The 23,262-nt window shown below is 34.9% G+C and overlaps 3 protein-coding genes across 3 annotated transcripts; 1 reads left to right on the forward strand and 2 right to left on the reverse strand.

Annotated features, from left to right (window-relative positions):
• Window positions 1-510: 510 nt before the first annotated feature.
• Window positions 511-1,123, reverse strand: LOC146138616 (26S proteasome non-ATPase regulatory subunit 9-like). The gene has a single exon (XM_083394181.1). It carries the CDS (start codon window positions 1,095-1,097, stop codon window positions 513-515), a length of 585 nt encoding a protein of 194 aa, XP_083250307.1. The 5' UTR covers window positions 1,098-1,123; the 3' UTR covers window positions 511-512.
• A 3,045-nt stretch (window positions 1,124-4,168) lies between these two features.
• LOC146138617 (THO complex subunit 5 homolog) lies at window positions 4,169-22,136 on the reverse strand. The gene is made up of 15 exons (XM_083393641.1): window positions 21,944-22,136; window positions 21,194-21,277; window positions 16,076-16,173; window positions 12,234-12,309; window positions 11,879-11,949; window positions 11,716-11,797; window positions 11,225-11,390; window positions 10,130-10,294; window positions 9,702-9,824; window positions 9,120-9,222; window positions 6,920-7,124; window positions 6,342-6,500; window positions 5,185-5,460; window positions 4,754-4,836; window positions 4,169-4,429 (listed from the first exon to the last, which is right to left on the reverse strand). Exons 1-15 carry the CDS (start codon window positions 22,094-22,096, stop codon window positions 4,261-4,263), a joined length of 2,013 nt encoding a protein of 670 aa, XP_083249767.1. The 5' UTR covers window positions 22,097-22,136; the 3' UTR covers window positions 4,169-4,260.
• LOC146138618 (uncharacterized) lies at window positions 13,574-16,081 on the forward strand. The gene is made up of 3 exons (XM_083393642.1): window positions 13,574-13,819; window positions 14,796-14,926; window positions 15,374-16,081. Exons 1-3 carry the CDS (start codon window positions 13,705-13,707, stop codon window positions 15,593-15,595), a joined length of 468 nt encoding a protein of 155 aa, XP_083249768.1. The 5' UTR covers window positions 13,574-13,704; the 3' UTR covers window positions 15,596-16,081.
• Window positions 22,137-23,262: the final 1,126 nt, after the last annotated feature.

Below are 23,262 nucleotides of genomic sequence, written 5' to 3' on the forward strand. Positions count from 1 at the left end.
CATAAGTGTACCGAAAATGCCGGAAAGCCAGGTAAGGGTAAATAGTTTCCTGTCAACCGTGCAGTTGTTTCTGGTGACCGTAAATGACGCAACTGCTGGAGGCTGATGTCTGCCTGGCCTATAACACAAAAACCCTGCTCAATTTTATATCACTTTCAAAATTCCAACTATCGCATTAGGTAAACACAATCGGTATATAAACGTACGTACGGCCGCCAACAATTGTATTTTCCGAAATATCTGCACGGCAGCAAAAATAATATTCAACGGCTGCAGGTTGTCTCAGCCTGTTGGCCATACGTTATGATGCATAATCTAAATAACATACAACTTCACCGCAACTATTCATGTTACGGTGTCCGACAAACCTACTTTACCAACGTTTTTCTCTATTGTATGTGCTTGGTTACAAGTTAGATAACGAAAGATAACTTTTAAACTTAAAAAGCAAAACGCCCAATATATAATTTTATTTTATTAACTTTAACGAACCAACAAGGCACAGACGGGTTTCACAGCGGCACAATATTACAGCCGAGCAGTCCTCTGCCACCCCATTCCTGTGGAGTGAGGCTCAGCGAAACTTTAACGTTGTCTCTTTCAATTTCAACGTTGATAGGTTTGCCTTTGCTGTGCAGCACGACGCCGCCTATCACGCTGAGGCCGGTGAAATTTCTCTTGGTCACGGAACCGAACTGTAGCAATAAGTCGCCGATTTTAACCCCGGCTTTTTCAGCAGGCGATTCCCGCGAAACTAAATCGACAGCGGCGAAAGGTTCCAGTCTGCTATCGAGGTCCATTGCCACTGGCTGGGCAGCCGGGCGGTTTTCACTGCTCGAGTTTTGGGCATGTAGCTCTTCCAGGCCCCTTTCGATCTGCTTCATTAGATCCTTGTGGTCGTTTTGCAAACACGAAATGTTGTGTCTGGCGTTTCGCACTTGCACTAGGTCGATGTCATTTCTCGGAAATCCCTCTCGATCTACAAGTGGACTGTCCATTCCTATGTTGCCCTGGGACTTTAATACCTCGAACCATGCCTTTATGTCGTTTTCAAGGTCATCCTTCTTCTTGATTAGTCCTTTGACATATTCAGCCATTTTTTATGTGTACTTTATTTTAAAAATCTAAATTTATTAATTGTTTAGATTACCCACTGCAAATATACATGTTAGGATTAGAAAACAAATCCTGCTCGTGATATAAAAAGCAAATTAAAGCTTTTAAAATAAGTGGTAGTAATGATGACATTGTACATAAACACACAAAAAAGGGAAAATTACATTTCATATGTAAAGAAAATTGTACAGAAAGGGCCAACAAAGTGGGGGCCATTCCATGGTAAAAAAGCAAATCTTACAACAGTGTGTATTTACGTGGAAGGCAACGGCTTGTTTTGTAAAAATGATCAGTGTCTTCACATTGATGAATAATAATTAGCATATGTTTTATATAAAAATTATACGAAGGTAACGCTGAGCAAACGTGTTATTTGGGAATGGTTGTGTCAAAATGGGTGCCCTTTTTATGACTCAGAATGAGATTTAAAAAACACAATATACATATTGTGTCAAATAAAAAAGCATCCTATGTTTTAGTGTTTTTGTTGATAAACTGTTATATTTAGCAAAGCTGAGCACCAAAAAGTAAGATATATAAATTTATTAGGAAACACAAATAGTATTTAAATTATATATTTGTTTTAAATATTTAAACCATCACTTCTTAATCAGTACAATGGTGCACCATGAAAGGTTGTCAGGTGCACTGCAGGCAAAAGAAAAAAAAAATATTATAAAACATATTACATATATATTTTTTACCATCTCTTTTGACTTAGCTCAGTGATCCCACAGTATTTTCAAGATATGCACTTATGAAGCATATGCAATAAAAACTTGCAAGCAATTCGAAAGAAATACAGTACATAGCTAAAAAAATTTGTGCTCGCCATGAGGTCTACATGTGCGCTTGAGGAACATCTTATTATTTCTAAGGTTTAGGTATACAAATATAGGATACATGTGTTAAATATTATAGTTATAGTTAGGATATCAGTATGTCATAAGGATGAGTTTTTACAACAAAATAAGAGTGGGCTAAATAACAAAAAGAATAAATTTGTGGAAAATAAATTAAATGGTGAGGAACAGCCTGAACCCCTGATTATCCTATAAAGACCATGCATCCTGACCCCATAAATGTGCCAGGTTATTTCTATAAATGCGTAGAGAAAAGTATGTTTGCACCAAATGGGCTGGTATTGACTTTATTAAAAAGTACCAATTTAAGAACATATATCAAAGGAGCGATATTGCCCAATTCTCCAAAACATTTTTATGTTATTGTCTTTTTCCACATGTAAAATTGGAAACTTTCGATAATTCCCAGGGAAAATGTTCAAGAAGTTTAAAATTGCGCCGCTGTAGTAGAGTTACTGCTAAGATTGTTGCAGCTGCAAAACGTCATTTTTACCATTTGCGTGGCTGTAAATGAATTGCTACGGAAAGCAAAAACTGTAATAACAGCCGTTGGTTTTCGCGTTTGCTGACTTGCGCAGTGGACCGAACTTTACGGCGATTCTTTACGAAATGCGCGGCTAAGGCCGCGGCGGAGTGTGCAACTTCGAAACTTTTCAAACTTCCTCACTCACTTATTGCATTCGACCTGCACATCTAAAACAAATGCATCACTCCTTGCAGTCTGTAAATGGGACCTATGTACGATTTACAATCTATTTATGACGATATTTTTGCCAGGTAAGCATTACCTGCGTTTTTATTCAAAACTTGAAAAACTGTAACCGTTCCTCCATTTGCGGAAAATTGGCAGAAAAGCAGTCATTCTGAATCAGCACAAAATGAAAATTGCCGCACATTCATAAAGGGGGTTACCCTGGTATGATAGCATTTTTGAGTACTTTTGCGAATATACTATTTTTTACTTCGTCACAATTAACACTAGGGATGTACCAGAAGCTATTTACAGCGCCAGGGTGACCAGGTAGGTCAAATTATAGGTACTGGTTGCATATCAATCGTTCGATATGTTGACGGCCGCATCATTAGTCTTTATACGGCAGCCAATAAGCTGCTATAAATGACTTCGTTATATTTTGTAATAAAATAATTATGATAAAATTAATAATATGTCTCCATTCATTCTTACCCAAAGTAGGGATGTACGATACCTGACATTTTAAACCGATATTGATATTCCCAGTGACTTTGTAGCTACTCTGTACCTCCTCCTAGCGGATCTGTCCAACAATTTTCCTGTGGTATTCTTTATTCGCCATTTTTTCGTATCTGCTTATATGCTGTGTTTCTTCTCTTTTCGCCAGAGACCGCTCTGTCTCTTGTCAGAGACCAGACCTAACCTTCTCTGGTCTCCCTGCTTCCCCTCTACTCTACCTTCCCTGATGGAATAAACGATACAAGCTAACAACACTTCGTAGTCGGCTATCTTACAAATACGATATGCCCTACAACGTCATTGTTATGTTCGAACAAACCAAATGGAATAAATAAAGGTATTTTTTGCAGCTATTCACGCCAAGTTAACTTAAAATTTTGATAAATTTAGGTATCAAGAAAAAAACTTTTTTCGTTTTTTAACTTGAAGTCCCTAGTTACTAACTACATAATATGAATGCTATGATATTCAACCATTAGTCGCCTTAATTCATATACAAACCAAGGCTCGCCAAATTTCTTTACAATAACACGAACCACATTGCTATGGAGTGTGCCATAAAGCTTTTGCATTAAGCCAACTTCTAACGATGATTGTAGCCCATCTTAAGTCCAGCTAGTACACGTCAACCTACCCTAAACATTTAGATTTGGTTGGGAGTCCAATATCACGTTCATGCAGTGGTGCTCCATCAACATGAATTTTGTACTTAAAATGACTTGTCTGCTTTACATTTTGTCATTTTTTAGCCAGAATCTTAATTGGACTTACCAAAAAATGACTTAAACTGGGACTTACACTTGGAAAACTGGTGACTCGGAATGGACTTCAAGTTTTTGGAAACGACTTAAGATGGACCCACTACTAGACGACATACTGAAATTTACTAGATGACATACCTAAAAATTTTTATAACACATGTTTACAAAAGAAAAACAAATGGATTTTTTATTCAAATATGATTGAGTTTATTTAACTAAACGATCGGATCGGCCCTTGCGTGTCGGGAGCCAAACGAGGCACAACAGCGGCAGTTCAAGTAAATTAAGCTATACACCAGTCGCGAAATCATCTGTGGTAATGAGTCTTAGTGTCGCTTCTGTAAAGAAATGGTTTCAATCTTGCCGGGCCCTTTGTAAGCTGGGGGCAAATTCGATTCAGGGGAAATTCTCCGAGTTGATCGGAGTCGCCTTTCCGACACTCGGTTTCCAAATAGATGTCAACCATACACGCCAATCTAAACAAAAGCAAGTATAACTAATTATCCGTATGATATATTGGGGTTGGCTCCTATATAGATACAGGTTAATTAATGCTGTTTAAAAAGACAAATTTTGCACGTTATGTGTGTTGTATTTGTTTTAGCTCAAATGAAAATAACACTTAATTTGTAAAGATGAAAGATATTTTAATTTTAAATAGTTACACTCCTAATGAGATGGATCGCAAGTCATTGAGGATTCGCTGTAATTTTTTAACGCTTAATTAATGTTACCAGACGTAACAAATAGTCTAAGTATAGAAATGACATTACATTGCTTTTTATTAAACATTTATATACCTCATTAGTTGTGCAGGTAGCAACTCATCAAGTTTGTCACTAAGTGTTTTGGGCCAATGGACATTTAACTCCGCTTCCATTTCCTGTAAAATTAAAACGCCAATATTAGATAAAAAAAAACGAAAAACAAGATCCCCAGTAACTTTGCAATTTGATGCAACACATTGGACATTCTTAAAAGTAAATACTTCCGTTTTGGAAACTATAATACTACGCTTGAATATTGGTTGATAGTTATTGTAATTCAATAACATGTAGTTCAAAATTAGGTATTTAGCTTTGAACTTAGTATTTTTAAGAGTAAGCTTTGTCCTAGGACTTTGTGTATTATGAAACAACTTCATTTCTTGACGCCAAGACTTGTACTTCCTGACTAGAGTAACTGGTTAATCAGAGTATTAAACCAATCTAAGTATTTTTAAATACTCTACCCTAATGTTAAGATCAGTATCCGATGTTTTCTTTTCTCCTTTCCAGTCGAGCAAAATCATCATGAGCGGGGCCTCCACTGGATGGTTTGCAAAAACAACGATGGATGTTTTAACGGAGACAGTGGTTCCTCGATGGAAAGAAGCCTGGAAATAGTTGTGCTTGTTGCTTTTCAGTTCATCTGCCAGGATTCCCAGCTTCACCACAGGTTGTGATTGGGGCAGTGCGATGTAGTCGGAATACGAAATTGCTTCCCAAGCCAACAGGGTTGTGTGAATCTAGTGAAAAAATGCATCTTTTGGTGTGGAGAACATTAGGCACCAGGCCATAGACCTTTCCAAGCTATATTTTTTTACAAACTTTTACTACGTAAATACAGAAAAACATGTGCCTTTGTAGTGTTTTCGTCCGTTTTAAGCAAATAAAAAGAAGCTATGTATATTATGGTATGTTGCGCCGTGAACTTTTTAACTGAGAGACATTTCTTAATTTTGTAAACGATTTATGTGCATTTTTAATCGATTTTGACTTAAACTCATTTTGACAAATTTTGACTTAACGTGTAAATTTTGACAATACCCTAATTATGACGTAACTTTGTGACGTCATTCATGACAATTTTTTAAAACCTCCACCAAAAGAAAAATCCTTGATTCGCCCTGGTTAAAGGTAATTTGTTTTATACATTGCGTTGGGATGCTCTTTGAAAACTGAATTATCAGAAAAAGGCTGTTTCTTCATGGATGTTGAGGTGAATTTTACGCTGATTCATATAACTTTTGAAATATCGCATAGTTTAGTGTACTTTAGGTGTAAGTTTAGTGTTTGGGTGGTGTGAGGGTCACTATTGGTAAATTAAATTACATTCGTTTTAAATTTCATTTATGATTTACGCGGTTATCGATAAATGTGTGGCATAACCATTAACCATGCTATGAGCGCAGTAGAACAGCAGATATATAATGCATGAATTCAAGGCAGATTTTAATCCAACACAAACCTAATTAGGGTGACTTTCATAACGTTTAGAGATCATGTTGACAAATGATAACAATTACCGTTATTTTGCAACGAAAATATTATTTTCGTTACTTTTTGTTAATTGGGAAACTGTGACAATGAGAAACCGAAGAGCGCTCAACCAGTTAATGTCACAAACCTGTTTTGGCAACAAAGCCATGATGGTCTTATCACACTGAAGACTGACTTTAGCCAGTTTTTCCAGTTGTTTGGTGAGCTTCATTCTGGAGTGGATTCGTTTGCGCAGCTGTGCAATGGTTCCCTTCATGTGCGAGAAACTAATTTGCATGTCTTCACCCTTTTAATAAAAAGGAAATGGACTGCTTGTAAAAAAAGTTTTTTTAAACCTGTTGCAAAGAAACTGGTAACATCATAGATTTATGAATATTTTTAGTTGGACTTGTAATACAGACATTTATTCATCTGGCTAAGCACTTGGCTTGAATTTTAGTAATGAAATTTTAGTAACAACTAGTAGAAATCTAAAAAAACAAAAATTATTTCCTTTCAGCAAACACAAATACAACTTTAACAGTTTTGAAAATAAATATTTAGAAAAAATATTTTGAGAAAAATAAATATAAGAAACACCATTGACCCAATTTATTATTATAGAAACTTTATTTGTATTGGCAATTGTATATCAAAAAGAAATGACAGAGGTTAAATCATATGTAACGCAGTATAAAATGTAAAATGACAGTTATTTGCACTTACAGGCTTACGCTCGCTTGCCAGAGACAAAAACTCTTGTCCGCACAACTGCTGTACCCACAAGTAAGGCCTTCCAATGCTTTGGTACGCCGCTTCTATTTCAGATGTTGCAACTTTGTCCAGAAGGAAATAGGTTTTTGCGTTCGGGCAAACCAAGCCGAAGTCTTCTTGGTTCAAACAACAGAGCAGGTTGTCATTCTTTAAAATGCTAAAAAGACATATTGTTTTAAATTGTTTTTGTATTATTTTTTAACCCAGTAATTACCATACAGGGGGGGTTCAGACCCCCCCTTTTTGTAAGTGACATTATCTTTTTTGTTCGTTTTTGTCAGGGTTTTACTTACCGTCCTAAGCGGCAATGTTTTCAATGTAATTAGGTCACGCATCTTAAGCTAATGCCAAATCAAAATCAAACGCAAAACACCGTTTTTCTTTTTTTGTTGTTTGGTCGACCGTAAACGCTAGATAGTTTTTCTCTTTCGCCTTTCGTTATTCGTTCGGGTTGGCTGATCAGGAAGTGTGTGTTCGACAATGAACAATAAATCAAGCGGTCTCCGCTTTTTTCTCGCTAAGAACGTCGAGTTAGCCGGTGCTGATGATTCTCGCTATTTGCTGTCCGCCTTAATGTCAAATGTTGGTGTAAGACAGGGGTTCGGCAACCTACGGCCTGCGGGCCGGATCGGCCCACCGCCTATTTGACAAACTACACAGTACACGCGAGCTATTTTAAATACTGTTTGGCCATTTAACAACATGCCAAAATTTTTTGCGCTTGAATCATATTTTCTACGTCCGGTATGATGACGTTTTAATGCTGTCTTTTGAACCAGAACAGCGCTTCTTTGCCGTTGCGCCATGGAAGGCTGCCAAGTGCGTCGCGGACAAACAGAAAATGTATTGAAAAGTATTGGACATATATTGTTTAACATTTTTTTCAATTTTTATTTTCGGCAATGTAATAAAAACTTGCAAAAAATGTGAAATGCCGTTATACCAAAAAAAAATGTGCCGTGACTTGAAAAGGTTAACAAACACTGGGCTAGATTACCATTTGCCGACCCCTGGTGTAAGACGTGCTTGTATTTTAGCTGACTTGGCACTAAGGATGTTCAAAGTAGAATATCGAATCCAATTCTGCCGTTTATTTCGGGTAATTGGAACCGATATAATTTAACGTTATACTGTCGACCGTCTCGCCTAATTGCACAAACGCGTGTGGTAAGTTGGCATGTCGCCGCGGCGACCAATTTATAGTGATTGCTTTAAATGTAACCAGTTAGTGTAGTGTCAGCGTTTTTTCGGGCGACCAATTACTGCGTCTCGCGATAACGTTCGTCTAATAATTAGGTGTCAATCAAGCATTATTGGGCGAGCGACTAACGTGCAATTTCAGGTGGGGAGTTCCCAATTTCCCTAAATGCATTAAGTTGCAAACGTAACATTACGTTGTAAAAGGTGCTGGATGTAACCAAATGCGCTATAAGGTTACTTAAGGTCAACTTTAGGCCAATATTCAGCAAGGTTATACAGTAATGCACAGCGTAATTGTCAAGTATTCGTTATGTCAATAGTAACTTATTCTTTGCAGTACATAAGTTGACTGCATAACAGATCATTTTAGTCAAAAAAAAGAAGCACAAAAACCCAACAATGCTTTAAAAACAGGGCCGAATTGCTAAAGAGTTCTGTTTTCGGTGTTGCATTGTTCTCACTATTGGCAAAAATATAAGTTCAGTTTGGCACAGAGGTCGCGCTAATGGAATAACACCCGGGAAAAACGATCTTCGTTCAGTATTGCAGGTGGCGACAGAAGTGCTTGTAATTTAGTGCACGCTCTTGTTTTCGTTTTTCTCCGGAAGTTAACGATTGCACAATAAGCGCCTGGCGGGAGTGCGGACGACGCACGAGTTCGCTTTGTGTCTGAAGGTTCGTTTTTGCTGGACTTTAATTCACTGTTGCTGATAATTTTTTTATTACTTATGACGTCATTACAATTGCTATTTTATGACGTCATATCCGTCGTTATACGATGACGTCATTAACGTCAGACGGTAAAATTGGGGAATTCCCTAAGTTGAAAATTCGGGACCCCTCTTTTTGGATTTCTGGATACGCCCCTGCTACAAGGCATTTCTTTTACACAACCAAAAAAGCATGTTGAATTGTGTTTGGTTCTAATAACAAATAATTTTCAGAAACTTACCTTTCTGAAATTGCGCTTTCTTTTCTGTTGTTCGTCAAGGAGCACTTGACCACACTAAACTTGTGCTTGTTCACAAAAGAAAATTCCAGTTTCAAACTAGGTCCTACAACAATATATTACAAGATGGAATTATCCCAACTTTTTTTTTTAAATTCTCCTATTGATTCCTTATTCAATCCAACATCTTGTATAGAATTATTATTACGAAAACCAAATAAACTTCTAAATCAGGGGTTATTAAACTGGGGTCCATGGACCTCTTGGGGTCGGTTAACTGGTTTTGGGGTCCATGAAGGCCAAATTGAAATATTAGTGTTATTTAAGAAGTAGGCTAATCAATTTTTCAAAAAAAGAGGGTAATTAAAAATAACACTGAATGTATTTAGACTTCATTTTACTAAAATCATCAGCATATTTCTGAAAGTCTATTTTTGATTGTGACGTCAATATATGAAATTCATTTTTTTTTTTTAATTCTAGCCTACTGTGGTCAACGCGAAGCAAAAAAAATTTTAGGGGTCCGCAGTAAAAAAGTTTAAGAACCCCTGTTCTAAACAAAGTTTTACCCCCATACATGCATACCTGATTTCTTTTCATTTAGTTTGATGGTAACTTGGAGTGGATGAAGAAGGAACAAGTTGCTGGAAGTAACATCTGTGTCCATCTTTTTTGCTCCTTTTTTAGATTTGTGTCCGCGTCCTGAATCTATTTGCACACAATAAAAAATGGACTGATAACAATTGCGTTCCAACTTTCATAAGTGATGCTTGAATTACTTCTTAGTTGCATTAAATGAAGATGAGACAAGCTCATATTGAAACGTCTTAATCAAAATGATGTTGATCTACTCGACCTTTAAGCTACATTACAGATGCGTGAATAGTGTAGCCAAATAAAAAAAAAACACTTACAAGAATGTCGGTATGAACAAACACTTACAAGAATGTCGGTATAAATCTTGACAGTTTAAAAAAATGTGTAAGATCGCCTGAAATATCCAAATAAACAACCTTCTTCATCTTTTTCTTCTTGATCGGAGCCCGATTCCTCCGCATCGATTTGTAAATGTGACGCTCCTTCGCTTGAAGAGGCGATTCGTTCGGCGACAATCTGCATCTGAAGGTGGCGACTGGCGGCTGCTTCATCGCCCACTATTTCAACAATCATCTTATCATCTGTAAAGAAACAAGTTTTTTCTGCTTAATCTTAACTTTGGGTGGCCCAAAATTGTCAGAATCTGGGGCCACAATTGAATTTGTGCATTTTTTGAAGTTATTTCAACAATCATTTGAAAAAAAAACAATTTTTTTTGCTTGATATTGTTATTTCAACAGCAGCATCTAACTTAAGATGGCCTGAGATTTTCAGCATCTGGGGCCACAATGTTCTTTTGCACAGTTTTTTAAATTAAACACAAAATATGTAAACCATCTCCGAAGAGTTGAAACACATCTGCTGCTATTGGAGCAATTGTTTGATTTGCCCCCTTAATGTAGTGTTTTTTCTAACTTTGTTAGGACACAGAACACTTATGAATTAAAATAATTTTGCGGAACATTAAACAAAAGTTATTGTTTTAAAATATATAAACAAAATAACAACGATTCAGTCACCTTTAGTGCGATATCTGGCCCTGTTTGTTTAAGCAAAAAAGTAATATTCGCCTTGTATTGTACTTAAGAAGCAACAGCCCCAGAATTACAACCCTATATATAGTATACACAATAAGACACAACAATTTTTAGAATTACACAACAATAAATGAAGCAAATCACAATGGAACTTTGTGATAGTTTAACTTTCAACTGATATGACATAAATGTGAAAATTTCTTACTTAGAAAATTTTAAGTTAATAGTCAAATTAGAATTTGTGAAAAAAAGAAAGATTTAGAGCCACACACAATGTTTTGTCAGCTTAAATTTTACAACTTGACATTAACATTTCGTGAGTGTTAAAGCCAAAAACATAAAGTAGTATTCTTTACTGTCTACAAACAAACGAAAATTTATAATGATGTACATATGCCAAAAGATATGTTTTTTTACAAATTTTAAACACAATAGTAGGCTCCTAATAAACAACAACCAACACTAATTTCTTACCACAAGCTTCTTGGTAGGCCTTAGCTTGTAGGAAGAGCACAAAAAGCGGGCGAGGTAGTAAGGTTGCCAAAGCATGCTGCTTCTTCAGTTTTTCAATTGGCAGGTCAAAGGCATCTTGGATTGGTAGTGAGCTTTTTAGTAAAGCGTGAAGACTCGGTGCCAGGGACTAATATTAAAGCTTGATATTATTTCATTGTGTTTTCCGGTTTAGTAGTTTTCAATTTTATAAAACTTTTAAAAAAATTATAAATTAAACTTTTAAATACATAATTGGCAGGGTTGCATACTATTGCTCTACGCATTTCTCCGTGTAATGTTTTGGAAATAATTTAGCAGAAAAAATACCATTAAATGAAACAATAAAACAGCAGTTAATTATAAAGTACTTGATTAAAAAAATAATTTTACCTTAAAATATACAAATAGCATAAATATAGAAATGAAATGCATGTGAAAACAAAACTCGGATGGTATTGGTGATAACTATTCACCTGCAAATGCTGCTTTTTGTTGTCAATTTTTTCCAGGACACCCTCTTTAACGCTTTTTTGATTTTCAAGATTTTTCGCCAGCCTAAAAAATAACAGGTCATGTATGTTGGCAGTGGGGACACAAGTTAAACAAGTGTATTATATATATAAATAGTTAATTTACCCCTTCCGCTGCTCCAATTCCCACTCGAGCCTGGCGAGTGTTTGGGCATGTTCATCACTCTTTGTACTTTCCTGATATAAAAGTAATAAAGTTTAAAAGTTTGTAAATACTTAATACTATAGAGCAGGGGTTGTTAAACTTTTTTTAACGCTAAAACATTTACATGGACCAGGGTCATCGTCTTTTTAGAGATTAGTCATAAGTTGACATCAGAAAATAAAAATGACTTCAAAAACATGCTGCTTTAGGTTCAACAAATGTGAAACTGAAATAAAGTATTATATTTACAAATTTTCCATTATAATTATATTTGTTTTTTATAGTGAAAGTTGATTATAAATACAAGAAAGCATACTGGTCTTGAAATTTCAGGGGGTGCATCTTTGTAAAAGTTGTTCACTGGAACAAGTGTGATGTCATCGTGCCTTGATCTGCAAATATTTAAATAACAAATATTATGGAAAACTGTTGGAGAGCAGCATTTGGAAAATATTTACTAATATTTTAACCTGAAATACAATTATGTTAAACTATTATGTTAAACTGAATTTTTAATAAATAGGTAGATTTGTTTTTTGAATGCGATTATCAATCAGAAGAAGCTTTATTTAAACAGTCTGAGGCCGGCACACACTAGCACATCATAAAATCAGGGGATGACTCCCCTTAAGCAAACATTGAATAATGGCAAATAGATATATATAAGAGTAAGCTGGTACACTGCTGGACTTTCCTCATCCCAGTCAAAAACTGGGTCAGGGTTTCAACAATGCTTACTTGCTTCTACGTTATCTGTGTTAAGTCATACAGAGAAAGTCAACAAGAAAGAGATATGTCACCTGTTCTAAGAAACCTAGGTGGAACTTGAGTAAAAACAATCATGGTTTCTTGCGAGATGTTTCTTACATGGTTGAATAAATGTGGAGTGCCAGTAAACCATTTTCAGCAACAGTTATTAAAAGACAGACAGAAGAAGAAATACCCTAAAGTCAGTCACTCGTATCACCAGGTATAGACAGCTTTACAAAGCACGTCTTGTGAGATGCTGTTAGAGTTAAACTTGATTGCAGAAAAGTTGGTAAACATGCCTTGAGGCAACTAGTTGGTCAATCATTAATAAAATATGTATATAGTAAAGGTATGCTGGCATTATAGTAGTTACCAGAGTGTTATAAATGTAAAGAAGTAGTAAACTATCTATTTTTTGGAGAAAAAAATATAAAATGAAAAAAAGTAAAATTACAGGTTTTTACATACATTGAACAGCCTAAATGACAACTGAACAATCTACAATGTGTATTGAAAAAAAAATGAATACTGAGGGGGAATAACAACCAAAGTCAGCATAAAATGCAAGTAAAAGAATAAAATGCACATAAAAGGGAGAAAATTTCAATTTCTGCAAAACTGTAGTTTGTTAGAAATCTTTTTACAAAAAATGAAAAGCAGAAATAAGTAGGTATTATTAAAGAAATAGTACTTGAACTTTACTTCACTTGGGACTACAGGATGAGATAAATAAATTAGGTGGGCTGAGTACAAAGATATATCTATTCAGGGAGTAAGAAAATTTACAACTATTTTGTCCAACCAAAAGAGGTGGACCTTTACCTATGTGTGTTACATAACAAAAATATGTATCAAAAATTTTAGTTTAAATTAAATATACAATTGTTTTGTTTACCTGATAGAATTCTAGCTATATAGGATAAATACAAAGTCTGTTACCTTTAAATGTAACAAACAGGCTAAATCTTGTAAACCCCGGCAGATTGTTTAAATCGTTAACACGGTGTGAATCACAAAACACTTCTTTCAGAAGCAAAATGCCATTCTTCAAGTCCAAGGAAAATAAAAAGGTTGATGAGAAAACCATTGCAGTAAGTTCTGGTTCCGCCTCTGGTTACCAAAAATCGGAGGAATACAGAAAAGGCAATACAGGTAAATTAATTACAGTTGCTAAATAGCAGTTTGGTAATGACTTAAGTCATTGACTTGACTTTAGTGCACTTAAGTCGCTGTTTTCGAATGACTGGACATGAGGTAAGTCCTTTGACCAAAATGACTTGACAAGTCTTTTGGACAAATAAATTGACTTTGAATTAAGTCATTTTGTCAAATAACTTTAAACTAAGTGTTTTTCATTAAAATTAAATTAGGTGTTTTTCATTAAAATTTATCTCAAGTTTTGCACATTAAACACTTTTATTGCTGTATATTGCGTTTGTGTTATTTTTTTAGTTTCACTGTTGCTTATAATTAATTAATCGGACGAGTTTACCAATTTTAATAGTTCAACATTTTCTTTTTATGTCAATAATATCACTTGCTCTAATTATGACTTGAATGCGACTTGACTTGGGCAACCGATGACTTGGACTTGAATTGTTATTTATTCAAAAATACTTGACTTGGACTTAAGTTATTTTACGAATCACTTAACTGGGATTTAAGTCATTTCAGAAATGACATGTTTACAACACTGCTAAGTAGTTTTAATTGTGTTAATATAAACATAGGATATGTACAGATAAATATCAATATTGGATATAGATTTGGTAAAAAGGCCTTTTTTTGTTGTATCATGATGATTGAGCTTTAAAAACTAACATTTTTGTCAAACAAGGTTTATGACAGTGGTTCTCAAACTTTTTTATTCAGGGCAACTTTTTTATAAAAAAATTTTGTGACCAAAGACTGAGTTTTGGCTTACTGCATCTTAAACTTAAAACATTCAACTTTGTATTTAGTCAAAACTGATCACTTATTAAACAGAATTTAATAGTAAAAGTTCATTTGGATCTAGATATTGTTGTAAAAAATGAAAGCTCAAACTTTGTCAGACAAATAACCTTGATAACGGTAACTTGAAATTAACATTTCTGTTAAATTGAATTCTATTTAAAATTAAAAACAGATGTACAAAAGATGAAAACCGTGTTTGATGATGGCCATGGAACAAGCGGAAAAACCAAGACGAAAGCGACTTTAAAGGAAAAGGAATTCTCACAAAAAAGTGACATGTCAGCCATAAGTGCACTAACCGAGGTATTTTGAACAAAACTAATTGATTTTTTAAGTATAAATTGCTAAAGTCTATATTCTATAATATTAAAATGACTCGAGGAAAATATTTGATTGAATATTTCACTATTTACTTGACAAAATAGATAGAATTCCATGTATATATATCATTTAACAAATAAATATGTTTACACTCTTTTGGAAACAATAAAGCATAACCAGTAGGAGAAATATAGGCCAAATACTATCCAAAAAGGAATTAGTAACCCTAGGATGAAGCAAAAGTTTCCTCTGATGTAATAATATTCCGCTGTTTTTGAAGTGTTTGTTATTGATAGTGAGAATATTCAGATAGCTTGTCAACACAAAATTTCCCTTAAGGAATATTGGGTCACAATAAATCTTTTGTATATAATTATAAGGGGTGTGCAGAAGTGCACAACATTGCTTTAAAACCTGATTTTACTCTAGACAAAGCAAGAGGGAGATAAGGCTGTGAAGACAACAAATGTAAAGTCAAGCTATCAATTCAGCGCCACCTTGTCTGGCACCCCCGAGGAAATTGAAAAGCAAAAAAAGAAGATGCAAAAAGACATTGAGAAGCGAAAAAAGGCAATGAAGAAAGAGCAAAAGAAGATGTTGAAGGACGGTCAAAAGGGAAAGTTCGAAACGTCAAAAAATGATAAAAAATAAAGAAACTTATATTTTTGTGTATATATATATATATATACCTATTGCTTTATGTTAGCATTATGTTAGCAATACAAGCGTGCTTCCATTGTCTTACATAAAAAGTGAAATTATTAAAAGAACTGTGGATATGAACTTTTGATCAACCATTATACACATCTATCTGATGAAAAAGCTAATTCTACAAACAAGTACAGATGAAAAATAAATCACAGAAAGTTAGAAATTGTTTTCCACCATTTTCTTTCATGTCAGTGATTTTATCTTTGGTTTAAAAGTTTGTCAAGGCATTTTCTTTGAACTGTTCACATATTTAAAATGCAAAACACTTAAAATATATTTGTAACTTAGCACACACTACTATATGTTTTCATTTCCCTGAGTGTTGCAGGCTTTTAATATTTTAACCTTGTTATCTTATTATTATGACTTTGCTGTAAGAAATTGGCAATAAAATGATAAAAAATTACAACTGGTGCTTACCGGAATTCCAAACACTTTGTTATTTCTTTATGAAGATGACTAATTTCATACTGCAAGTTCTCCAATTGAAGACTATGTCCATCCAGTTTTTGTTTGGCCTGAATCACAAGCAATTTGTTAACCGACCAGAATTCAAGTTTTGTTTGGAATAATAACAAAAAAACGTTTCGTTCAACTTAAGGGGGTAGCTGCTGGTTGATTCATACAATCTGTTTTGTTCTATACCAGTGTCTAACATGCACAAGTTTGAAATAACCAATGAACATTAAGAACTGGGAAAGAAGTTTATGGGTGCTTTTTTTCTATTGACGAAATACTTTTATTTTAATTTAAAAATTTGAACATGTTGATGCAACATTTTGGCGAATGTCATTTGAACAGACGCGCCTAAATGGTAGACACTTTTCTCTTGCGAGTGCACCCACTCGCCCGACTGGCGAGTGGCTTCAGCGAGAAATTTTTAACTTGCGTTAAGCACCACTTCTTACCGAAATATTACTTAGCGCCAGTTATTTCGTTAAACACTAAGGAGCAAATACATTCAACACTACACACATACTAAGGTTAATCGGAGTCACGTTTGAAGCTTTTAATAAAGATTTTTTGTCCCGTTGTAGATCGTAATAAAGACTCATTGTCCCGTTTTAAAAAATCGTTTACCGGCAAACAATCAAAGACGTTATTGCTGCAGTGGTAAATAGTTATGAGTAGGGATGTTCAAAGTAGAATACCAAGGTATTCTAGAATAATAGGTTTTGAATCTAGAATAACGAATCCAGAATATCGAATCCTAGTATAATTTTATTAAATTATTTAACCTCGATTTTGTTTGGGGAAGGGATTTTTTGCTAACATGTGTACATCATAATAAAAAAAATCTCCAATATGTTTAACATTCTTAACAACTGTCATTTGAAGCAGTTGTGTAAACTGTAATAGGTCCACTGTCCAGGTTGTTGCCAAAACTTATATTTTTGCCAATAGTGAGTACAATGCACCACCGAACACAGAACTCTTTAGCAATTCAACCCTGTTTTTAAACCATTGTTGGGTTTTTGTGCTTCTTTTTTTGACTAAAATGATCTGTTATACAACCAAATAATGTACTAGAAAGAATAAGTTACTATTGACATAACGAATACTTGACAATTACGCTGTGCATTACTGTATAACCTCGCTGAATATTGGCCTAAAGTTGACCTTAAGTAACCCTATAGCGCAGGGGTGTTCAAATGATTTCTGCCATGATCCACCACAGCCAAACCTGACAACATGATGATCCACCAAACACGAATAGTAAACATATTGGAAACGCTTTAATTTTTATGGTGCTTTATTTATGTAAACGCGACAAGTTTTATAGTTAATCTTGTTTAGAGTTTGTTAATGTTTGTAAGTCAGGGCGCACGTGGCGAGCGAAGCAAGCGCGATTTTTTTAGGTATATCTAGGCTTGCCATACGTACCGGTTTAGCCGGGACAGTCCCGGTTTTAAGGCCTTGTCCCGGTGTCCCGGCCGGTTAACCCATTTGTCCCGGATTTTCAATTTGAAATTTACAAACAAAATTTATAAAATGTAAATACTTTTGAGTTAGCCATTTTAGCCTTTCTCAAAACCATGTAATACTGTTGGTAAGGCTGCCAAGCTGCCTTTTTACCATAAATTAATTATTTTTCAGCGGCTGTTAAGAAATATTTTTCTGGGGGTAAGCCCTCTTTTTTGTTTGTGGTGAGTTAATTTTTTTGACGTATGACGCAGTTTGGTGCCGGTATAATTTGCTTGAATATTACGCAAGTCTAAACAAATGCTGTTACAACTTAAAGTTTAACGTTTGTCAGTAATTCTGGTTCGATAAATGTCGCGGGTTTCAGCATTACAAATCAAACTAAAGTCATAACATACTGATTGCCTTAATAGAAATAAGTTTTAATGTTTCCAACTTAAGACTTATATGTTTAAAAACTTCTTGATGTCTGTTACCGCGCAAAATTTCGGTAGAGTTCGCAAAATTTCGCATTTAATGCGGCGGTTTTAATAGCAAACAGTTTTAAACGAGGTTTTACTTACGTTGGACGCAATATGGTACAGGGATTACGTATCTGCTTAAAGGTTTTACGTTTGTGAGTAGTTTTAAAATTACTTTTTGGTTACATACTTTATTGCATTGTTTAAAAAAAACTGTGTAAAGATGGTAATTTAATCACACAAGACGAAGAATTGAATTTGTTTCTTTAAAAATTGCTTTTTGGCTACATACTTTGTTGCATTGTATAAAAAAACTTTAATAGCAATTACCTGCATGGAATAGGTATATATTGCCTTAATTAAAATTAATTACTTTAAGGTTTAAGAACTTCTTGAAGTACGCATTTAATGCGGCGGTTTTAATCATAACCAATTTTCATTTTCAAACTAGATTTTACTTACGTTGAACGCAGTATGGTACAGGGATTCCGTGTTTGCTGAATATCACGCAATGCGAACAATAGCTGCTACAACTTAGGGTTTTTCGTTAGTAAGTGGTTTCCTATTGATATATGTCACTGGATTTTGTTACGTAAAATACGTTTGACGTGCTTAGACGTTGGGTATTTAGTCGTTTCATTTTAAGCACACATTATTTGCAATTTTAGTTGGCGAAGACGAACAATTAGATGTTTCACAGTCACGCAAATAAATGCGATAATTTATAACACCCCATCCGATTAAATGCTGCTTCCACACAGGTTAAAGAATGTGACTCCATTTCAAGCCAGGATACTAAGCTATTCGTAACATTACTTTTTAGTAACATGATAAATTACTTTTTTAAATCATCGGCAATAACACGCGGCTCAAGCAAATGACGCAGAATACAACCTAATATGTAATAGTTTTAAGAGGCCATCTTGATGAAATCTTACATTTTGTTTAACCTCTGCTTGAGAATGATTTGGTCCTGGGAATACGAATTTGTTATGTAAACAGCGCCTTTGCCAACATACAACCTAATATTGTTGCTGCTTTCACAAGGGCCGCATCCTACTTTAATTGTGAAAAGTGTTTACCCGACCCATTTTATACACAATACAGACATTACTTTCGGTTACGATTTAAATTACTTAGACAAACCACCCTCAATGAGGCCCTGAAAAATACCCCCTGACAAAAGATGAAACAACCGCAAACCCGTTAAGTTAATTAGCTGCATTAAATTATTTTGTATTCGGTCAACATTAAGTTTATTTGCAACTTTTAATATGCGTCCCGGATTTACGTTTACAAAAAATGGCAAGCCTAGGTATACCGGCGTTTTTTTTTAATTTCTTGCAAGTTTTTATTACATTGCCGAAAATACGAAATGGTAAAAAATATATGTCCAACATTTTTGAATGTGTTTTCCATTAATGGTAACGAAGCGCTGATCTAGTTCAAAAGACCGCATCAAAACGTAAACAAGCCGGACGCAGAACGATGATTCACGCGAAGCGGGAAAATTTTTCGCATTTACGAGTTAAAAGAGTCAAAAAGTATTTGGACTCGTATCTAGTTTGTCAAAGAGGCGGCGGGCCGAATGAATTACATTGGCGGGGCGCATCCTGCCCGTGGGCCGTAGGTTGCCGACCCCTGTTTTAGACTTCAGGTCTTACAATAGCATCGAATTGGGGCTTTCTGTCGCTGACTGATATCCTCAAACGCTCACAAAGATTAGCATTTGGGAGTCTCGTTCTATGCTTGATTTTTTACAAAATTCATTAACACTGACAATTGGTATTCACATGAAAACACTGTAGAAAGTTTATTTTTTTGAGACTATTAAAAGATCCGCACAAAACGCTGAAAAGATCCGGATCCGGATCGCGATCCGCCATTTGAACATGACCGCTATTTGGTCACATCCAGCACTTCTTGCAACGTAATGTTACGTTTGCAACTTAACGCATTTAGGGAAATTGGGAACTCCCCACCTGAAATTGCACGTTAGTCGCTCGCCCAATAATGCTTGATTGACACCTAATTATTAGAAGAACGTTATCGCGAGAAGCGGTAATTGGTCGCCCGAAAAAATGCTGACGCTAGACTAACTGGTTTTAAAGCAATCACCATAAATTGGTCGCTGCAGCGACGGGCCAACTTACCACACGCGTTTGTACAATTAGGCGCAACAATCCGTGGTAAAACGTTAAATTGTATCGGTTCCAATTACCCGAAATAAACGGCAGAATTGGATTCGTATCTCATCTGGATTTGAATCCAAGGATTCGATATTCTACTTTGAACATCCCTAGTTATGAGGTTTATTGTTTAACTTAAACGTTGTTAATTTTTGTTTAACCTGGTCGTTGACGCCTTTGGAAATGTTTACTAATCCTGCGATGTACCCAGCGATAAGAATTTTACTTTTCTGTATTTATTAAATTGTTTGTATAAGAAAACTATAAGCAATTGCTGCAGTTTTTGGTAACAATAAGTTTGAATGCAAATGTATCATATTATTTGTAAGCAATGCTGTTAAGATGTTTTGAGGGACCGAAATGGCCTACTGAACACTACAATATTTCAAATACTACAGCTGAGAATTAGCAATTAGTTTACATAAGTATGGTGTTGTGATCTCTTAAGTTCATAGCGGCCAGCCAACCAAGCCAAAGCTTAAAAAACACCTGTCTGTAAATATTTGATATGGGCTATGGCAATTATGTTTAGATATGAATCGAAATCATTGCGGACGCCCTTGGAAAATTGAAACGACCCACGTCGCACAGGACAGAACCTCTGGCATATGGTTGTTAACTGTGCGAAAGAATAATTTAGTTGTGAATTTACAATTATTTTGTGATTATTTGCTGTTCAACCAGTAACTATAGTGTTAGGCGAAATGTGGCGTTTTGTTTGTGGTGCGAGGCAACCTGCGGTGAAACGTCCTTAAAACCAGAATACGAAAAAAGAGCGCGAGCATTTAAAAAACAATGCAAAACAGGCAGGCCGTGGTTACTAAATTGTCAGTGTTATTTTTTTCACTAAAGACTGTAAAAAATATCACGGCTAAAAACATGGCACCAGTTTGGTTTTAAATTAAAAAAAAAAAATAAAGTTATTTTTTCCTATTATACAGTACAAAAATATTTAATCAACCCACCTCCAATGTTTTGTCTTTAACTTGCTTACATTGAATCTGCGCAACACGATTCAGTTGCTTCAGACTGAGAAAGTGAAAAGAACCCTGCAACACAAATTGTAATTAGTATTATAAGATGCAAAATGTGCACTAATTTTTCTGTTGTTGGGCTGTTTAAATCAACCGTCCTAAGGATTCTCAACTGAGGGTTCAAGGATTTATTTTAGAGTGGGAAGATGCATTTCTTATGTTGTAATAATTATTATTTGGCACAATTAATGTTTCGAGAACCAATAATATATATTTTATTTTACACAGTGTTGTTGCTAAATGCAGCAAGTAGCAGTTACAAAAGTTTTGCTTTTTGCAATTCAGATGGAGTTCTGTTATATTCCTTCTGCTAGGGATCAACAGAATGATCTGATTAAGTTTGATGTCCACACACAACATAAATGAAACCTAGAAAGCAAATTGTTTATGCGTGAAATTAAAATACTCAACCAAACCCAACTTTCTAACAAAGTGCTTAACGAAACCACATCATTTCAACCCACGTCATTTGTGCGAAGACATAAGTCAAGTAATTTGAAAACAGTGTGTTAAGTCAAGTTATAACACTTGCAACTGCAAGTCAGCAACATGGCAGGAGCCTTTATATTTTATAAATATAAAAATGGAGGCCTTTATCTCACAACATAAAAAGTTGCCTTCAGCACCAACTTCAACATTTAATTTACTTGGCACACTTAAATATATTGTAATCATATATACCTGCATCCGTTGTTCAGTGATACTCTCCGGGGTGCTGGGTTTAGTTTTACTTTTCATTTGGACAATTTCATCCATGGCTTTGCGAATGTTCTCGCAAACAGAAGAAAATGCCTGAAGCGCTTCATCTACAGTTTGTACTTTAGGCGAGGTCATGGTTAAATTATGTACTGAAACTATTAAAGTTCAAAACAAGAAAATCTGTTAAATTCAAAAGTTTTTGATAGTTTTGGTCACATAATTGCATACTAAATCATGATTGCTGGCTATTCAATATATTTTTTAAATATTTATTAATGTATATTTTAATGTATAAAAAAATTGATGCTGTACATATAACATCCTATGGAGTTGTAATAAAACGATAGAAATGTAAATGTTTAAGAAAATAATAAACATTCTTGCTTGATTGTTTTTAGATGGCTTATGTTTAGGTTATTTATTACTTTCACTTTGTAAAAATGTGGGATGTTTAGAATTCATTTGATGTGCATACATAAAATACATTGAAACTTTATAACAGCTTTCGGAAATAAAAGTATTCAAGTTTTTTAATATTTAAGGTGCATATAAAAACATCCGTATAACGATTATAACGAGTGCAAACCCATTAGGTTTTTGTGTAATAGCTACCATGGTCATTTAGTTTTTTGTTTTAAAAAAAAATAACAGCCTTGTAAAGAACGGAGCACACCATGATCTACTAAAAATACTTTCGGCGACCAAAAGAATACGATCAGCATAAAGCATTAGCAGAACCTAAACTTAAAGTGAAACGCATGAATGACTTTGTCTGGATTTGTATTGCCTAATAGAAACGTATAACAAAATAATATAGTGATTTTTTTGTCGGTTTTGTTTTTATGTACAGTAAGATCGATTGGGCGTCTTAGCAAATTTGGCCGACGACCTAAGCTTACGATGTTTATAAATTACATTTGTAATGCTGTTTTACTATAGCAGGGCTACTCAACTATTTTTAGCTCTCATAAAATATTTCACAGTTATACAAAATGTAATACTATACAATTTACATATGTGCTTCTCTTCAACTAAAACTTTTGTAATGTCCTTTACTAGAATAGAAATGGGGTTTCAATAAACAGCATCAATTGTTTGCCAAAAAAAAAACTCATTAAATCGCATTGCTAAGTTAATACTGGGGCAGATAAGGTCCGGATTTAACACTGAAGAGGTCCACATTCGGACCGCGGTTCGCCAGTTGAGTAGCCCTGCACTATAGGTTCGTTTAGGGTAAGCGACAATCTTTTCACACACAACTCGTCGGACGTCGGTGCATGCGTTAACGGCAAAATAGCTGG

The sequence above is a fragment of the Ascidiella aspersa genome, chromosome 7 (assembly GCF_963924565.1).
Source record: "Ascidiella aspersa chromosome 7, kaAscAspe10.2, whole genome shotgun sequence".
Lineage (NCBI taxonomy): Eukaryota > Metazoa > Chordata > Ascidiacea > Phlebobranchia > Ascidiidae > Ascidiella > Ascidiella aspersa.

Bases quoted from the DNA above. Each gene is read 5' to 3' on its own strand.
- LOC146138616 (XM_083394181.1), bottom strand. From the start codon at position 1,097: ATGGCTGAATATGTCAAAGGACTAATCAAGAAGAAGGATGACCTTGAA.
- LOC146138618 (XM_083393642.1), top strand. From the start codon at position 13,705: ATGCCATTCTTCAAGTCCAAGGAAAATAAAAAGGTTGATGAGAAAACC. The intron at 13,820-14,795 runs GTAAATTAATTA...AATTAAAAACAG, and splicing joins ATACAGAAAAGGCAATACAG to ATGTACAAAAGATGAAAACC. The intron at 14,927-15,373 runs GTATTTTGAACA...ATTTTACTCTAG, and splicing joins CCATAAGTGCACTAACCGAG to ACAAAGCAAGAGGGAGATAA.
- LOC146138617 (XM_083393641.1), bottom strand. From the start codon at position 22,096: ATGACCTCGCCTAAAGTACAAACTGTAGATGAAGCGCTTCAGGCATTT. The intron at 12,310-16,075 runs GTAAGCACCAGT...AAATATTTGCAG, and splicing joins ACAAAGTGTTTGGAATTCCG to ATCAAGGCACGATGACATCA. The intron at 11,391-11,715 runs GTGAATAGTTAT...CTTTAATATTAG, and splicing joins ACAAAAAGCAGCATTTGCAG to TCCCTGGCACCGAGTCTTCA.